Here is a 6000-nt window from a genome sequence, read left to right on the forward strand (position 1 = left end):
TTTATTTATGTTTGTTACAATTTCTTAATTTTCTTCTAAATACTGTAGAAATACGAAACCCCTCAGCAAGGAGAAGTAGAAAGTGAAGAAGAGGAGGAAGTAGAAGAGGAGGAGGATGAAGAGGAAGAAGATTCTAGCAGTGCGGAATCAGATGAAAGTGAAGATGAAGAAGAGGAAGAGACTGGAAATGTGCGCATCCAGCATAGCATACCCAGGCAACAGCAGCTGGAGTGGGATAATACAACGCTCCCTTACTGAAATCCCCTTGAGTCTTTCTTCCTTTTGTAAGCACCGATACTATGTATTTCTGAGTCGTTAGTCAAAGACTATGAATTAAATGACAGGATTTGTATGCTTGATCTGCTATATTTGTTCCCTTTCTTCTTCTAACTGGTCTAACGTCAGCAGTAATCAGAAGTTTGCGTTATCAGTTTTTGTTTTATACTTTACTGTCTGCCCCCTTTTCCATCCCCCCACAAAAAAACCCCAGCAGGTCCTGTCAATCAATTCAGAGGCATTTGCTAATGCTACTTTTTCATACTGGAGAGATTTCAGCTTATTTGGGTGCAAATAATATCTCACATTGGCTTCCCTTCTGGATACAATTTCTTCAAGCCAGAATAATTACATTTAGAAAGGTTATATTATGTATCTCATTATTTTCTCCCCCTTCTTGTATGTTATTTTCTTCTTAAGGATTGTGTAGATCGTTCACGCCTCTTTGCGAATGTGTACACAAACATGGCTGGGGATAAATGGATACTGTACATTGAATGATGTCCTCGTCTTGAAAATAAGGACTGTCACACATATTTCTGGAAATGTACAGTATAATATTTTCTGATAAGTAGCTGTAATTTTGGAAATGATGAATATTTGCTTTTTTAAATCTTTTATTTTTTGCCTGGTCAACATGCAGACTTGAAGTAGCACAAGATTTAAATGTGTCCATAGTAATACTAGCCATCAAGACTTCAACTTTAGCTACTATTTATATAGTTTTTATTAAAATTTATAACATAATTCAGTCACCCTTTTTAAAGAAAATATGAACTAATAAGTAGTGAACAACAGATCAGAGAATATTAATTGTGTAATTTTAGATAGGGGCCCTTTTACTAAAACTTAACACGTGCCAATTGACATTAATATGTGCTATGTACCATATGGCTCATAGGTATATAGTAGGATGCTTAGCATTTATTGCATGCTAATTCCATTAGCACATGCTAAGCTTAAAAAGAGCCCCTAAGAAATTATCATTATGGAAGAAGTATTTGCAGAAGAAGGTAAAAGTCGCAACCCGTTTCTTGAAATTTCCCTCTCAATACATGGGCCTTTTTCAATTTCTGGTGATGCCAATCTCTCTTCCTCCATTCCTTGGCAGCTGGCTTTCTCCCTGATATGCTGTCGCCTCTCTAAGCTATTTCTGGCAGTGTTTATGTATCTAGAGAGTTTGTACAGAACTATGTGCTGTACTGTGTAAGATGAGCAGTGCAGTACCAGAAGAGGCTTATGGAAGAAGCAACACTAAAGAATGACACAGGGACGGGGACAAACTTTATCCCTGTGTCATTTTCTAAAAGTTTGAGACTAGCCTAAAACAAGTTGTTCCAACTAGATGGAACAGCATCAATACAGTGCTAGTAAAAACTTAACACATCTTAGGCAACTGAATTCAATGATGATAAACTGCAGAAGCTGCTTTTGGATTTAAATGAAGCACTGTTATATGACACCAATTTTGTCTTTTTTGCCTTTAATGTGGCAACAAGAGTCTTGTCTTACTGATCAGGCACCTACCATCTGCAGCGTCCTTCCATCACGTGCCCAGTTGCTCAAGCATCTTACTGTTGCCAGCAACAATAGATAAATCTGTTGCAGTATCAAGGAGAATTTCCAACACTTAAATTGACACTTATTTTCCTGTTCATTCACTACACAGTGTTGGTTCTCTTCTATACCCATGTCTGAAAGACAATCTAGTTATCTTACCAGATAATATAAAAACACTGGCAACCAAATGTTTGAGAAGGTTGTGCCAAAACCAGAACAAAATGGAAGGCTCGAGTCCATCAACAGCAACAACTCAGGGTCCTCCACAATCCACATTCCCAGAAAGCTTTATTTCTGTGGAAGAGCCCCTCTCAAAAAGAGTGAAAATGTATGTTAACAGTTTTATGAGCGATGTTTGAAGGCTGTTGTTAATGAATTGCTGGCCAAAACTAGCAAAACTTGCATATGCCTGCTATCGGCACATCTTCTGAGAAGACATTTTCTATTGCAGGAAGGACTGTGGAAGACAGAAGAGCTAGACTGAATCCTGTTGATGATTTATTATTCATCTATAGATTAAAAAATCATAACAGTGCTTCATAGTGCATATTTCTCCTCCAACAGGGCATACAGAGCCGGTTGTATTTTGTACCACTGGACATTTTTGCAGGGTGGATTAGGGTTTCTTGGTGTAATAGCAGTCTGCTATTGATGGGGTTGGAAGGGTAGAGGGTGGATGGGGAGGGTTATTATAGATTCTCATTGTTATTATTTTCTATTTGTGATTTATAAAAAGGTTACATAGAATATTGTTCCTTTTTATACTTTAATAAAAAAAATTGAGGCTTGTGCAGATGAGAACAGAGCCTTTGGGGATGGGACAGGGATGGGAACAGAGCCCACAGAGACAGGGACAAACTTTGTCCCCATGTCATTCTCTAAGCAGCACATCAGTTAAGAGGAGCCTAGTGTCTTTTACTGAGAGAAGGAGAGGTGGAGACAGGACTTGTTTCTGCCAGTAGAAAGAGAGGAGATGGCTTATGTGTATGCAAAATCTGTAGGGAGAAGAGTCTGTCTGTCTGGTGGAGTGGAAGGAGAAGCTAGAAGGTAAAATAGAGAAAAAAAAGTTAGTGGGATATAAGAAAGATAGTGGATCAGCTGGTGCCTGCTTATGGAAAAGAGAGTAAAGAGAATATTGGCAGTTGAATAGAGAATAAAGAGAAAGCAAAAGAGGCAGCAACTCAAGAGCTTAGGGATCAGTAGAAGAAATGTGATGGAAGAAAGTATGAGGAAGAAATTATAATGGAATGGAGGGAAAGTGGTAGAAATGATTAAGGAGTAGAAGAAAAAGATGAGAAAAATGGGGAAAATAAAGTGAAAAATTAATGAAAGGGAAGACTGATAAAAAAGGGATGAAAGGAAGAAAAAGAAAAATGAATCAAAAGTTAAGTTAAAAAAACCTGAAATAAAGGAGATAAAATATAGAAACATTTTCTTTAAGGAAGAAAAGTTAGACACCTGTTTAATACACTGTTTAAATACAGAATTTGCTAAAACTTTGATTCTTTTGTAAATTAATATATGCCCTAATAAACTTGCCTCAGAATTCCTATAGATATGTTATATCTGGTAGCAGAGTTGTCTAAACTCTGCTGCTCAACCTACCTCTGAAATGCCACAGAAAATGTAAGCATGTAGGAAAACATAGGCTGCTCTTATAGCAAGAAAGTAAATAATGTGGCTGTCATCCCTGAAACAGACTTGAGAGAACAGAATTGTTAAATGCTAATAGCTGTCAACCAAGGGGTTAAAAAGAGAGTGGGAGAAGATGAGAAATAGAAGAAAAAGGTCATAGAGGATTTAAGACTCTGACTCAGAGGACATATATATCATAGCAGGTCAAGAAAGATAACCTCAATGGGGCACAATTGGTGATCTTACTAGTTAAATTTCTCAGGTACCATTCATAGAGGGTGCATGGGTTGGTTGCATTACTTCTTTAGTTAATGGTTTATGGGCTTTTCCTCCAGGAATTTAGCCAAGTCATTTTTAACCCCATCTACATTAACTGCTTTTACCACTTGCTCTGGGAGCTTAATTATACATTGAGTAAAAATAAAAACAATTTTCTCCTATTTGTTTTAAATGTGTAAGTATGTAACTTTATGGAGTGTTCTGTAGTCTTTGTACTTTTGATAATGTAAACAATTCATATTTACCTGCTTCATTCCTTTCATGATTTTATAAACGGCTAATATATCTCCCCTCAGCCATCTCTTCTCTAAGCCTTTCCTCATATGAGAGTCATTCCATCCTCTTAATCATTTTGATCACCTTTCTTTGTACCTTTTCAAGTTCCACTACATCTTTTTTGAGATGTGATGACCAGAATTGCACACAATACTCAAGATGTGGTCTTGCCATGGAGCGATATAGAAGGAGTGTGATATTCTCTATTCCTTTCTTAATAAATCTTGACATTGTTTTTTGGTTGCTGCCACACTCTGGACAAAAAGATTTCTGTATATGTTTTTTTAACTGCCACAGCCTGGATTTAAAAAAAAATATTTGACCATGGCAACTGAATATTTTTTTCCATTCATTGTGTAAGTGCAGGCTCATAAAATAAGCAGAAGGAAAGGAACGCTATACATTGTAAAATACAACAATCAAAAATTGGAACGAAATGTAACAGTTGTCCAGTGTCCACTTAGCAAAACCTTATGTGATCTTTTTAGATTAGTATCAAACATGGAACTACTCTGGCAAAATAAATGATAAGGTTAATTGTAGTCACAGAATTTGTTCAAAATGTAAGCGTGACGATGTGCACGCCACTGTCTTATTGAAGTGTTGATCACACAATCAAGTTCATCCCATGCAGTCATGATTCAATCTCGAGTTCATCATTATTTTCTAATCTTTGGCTTGCACATGTTTTACTGCATTGCTACGCTGAGTTTGTATTCCACTGGATTTAAGGCAGAGCTGTTGAATGACCAGCATATTGGTGGGATGAAATCTGGAATTTGTTGGGTCAGCCACACTGTTTCTTAAACTCGGTTGCCCTGCACATTGTCTTGCTAAAAATATAAGCACTCGGCTTACAAATCTCTGGAAGCAAGGCTCTACATCAGCAACACATCTCGGTATTGTTTGCCATCTACTTTTATGCCCAGTTCAATATTTGATTATTTTGGCTGTTTATCAAATGAACAACGGTGAATATTTTTTCATCCATGAGGATCATCAAATTGGTGAGGCTTGGTGGAAAAAAGCTCAGCGATATATTTACCTGCAGCAACCTACTTGCATGCTTGTTTGACTCGGTTAATAAAAATTAAGCAGCAGGTTCTTACAGTCAATTATGCAAAGGATTGCTCGGTTTATTTTGGCACAGATTACTCAAATTTATTTAAATAGTTCTAGGGGTTCCCTTTTTTCAAATGTGTATAACTATTTCTCAAAGGACAGGCAGGCCAGTTGCATTCTCACAGCTGGGTAACATCATCCAACAGAGCCCAGTGCGGACACTGACTAGGGAGATTAATGTAGAATTTTCTAACAGCGTCTTCCCACCCGACATCCGAGCATGAGTCCCTCAGCCTTTGTTTTTCTAAGGAGCAGGGAGGATATGTCATCGTGTTCTCCGTGTATGTTTTTTTCTCTAATTCTTACTGCTTTCCTGTGTGGGTATTTTTGTCCCTTCCATGATTATTTTTCCTTCTTCTTTATTTTATTCTGTTTCCATTTAATTTTTGTAGTGTTTTTAGCTCTTTAAGTTTCCTTTATTTTTTTTGCAAGTTGATAGGCCCATTTAGGCCTTTTTACAATTCACATTTGAGGAGTTCAATTTGGCCTCAATTCTCTTCTCGATGTCGAAGAAGACCCCCAGTGGCTTCAAAAGGTGCCCATTGTAATTGGGTGATTTCTGTTGTGGACCCACACTCTTGGTGCATGGGGTGCCTTTGGCCTGACCATGAGCTTAACTCTTGTTCTATTTGCAAATGCAGTTGAGGACACAGAGGGCATTTCAGGTCCAACAGGGAAAATGTTTTGGCTCTTCGAAGGCTGATCCATTGACCTTGATGGCTGCTAAAAGTTTGGCCACCACCTCTGTCAACATTGGGTGCTGAAAGTAGGTCCCAGGATTGGTCTGCATCAGCGCCAACACCGAGGGCATGTACCGGTTTGACATCATCCTCATCAGCACCAAAGGACCAC

At 37.9% G+C, this 6000-nt stretch overlaps 1 protein-coding gene across 1 annotated transcript in view; it reads left to right on the plus strand.

Annotated features, from left to right (window-relative positions):
- The window catches only part of CLSTN2 (calsyntenin 2), a 1123462-nt gene extending 1121002 nt beyond the window's left edge, over window positions 1-2460 (plus strand). The window contains exon 18 of the mRNA XM_030216144.1: window positions 49-2460. Coding sequence (XP_030072004.1) covers window positions 49-258 — 210 coding nt within the window. The 3' untranslated portion in view covers window positions 259-2460. The remainder of the gene's footprint in view (window positions 1-48) is intronic.
- The last annotated feature ends 3540 nt before the right edge of the window (window positions 2461-6000 follow it).

Source organism: Microcaecilia unicolor, chromosome 10, assembly GCF_901765095.1.
Source record: "Microcaecilia unicolor chromosome 10, aMicUni1.1, whole genome shotgun sequence".
Lineage (NCBI taxonomy): Eukaryota > Metazoa > Chordata > Amphibia > Gymnophiona > Siphonopidae > Microcaecilia > Microcaecilia unicolor.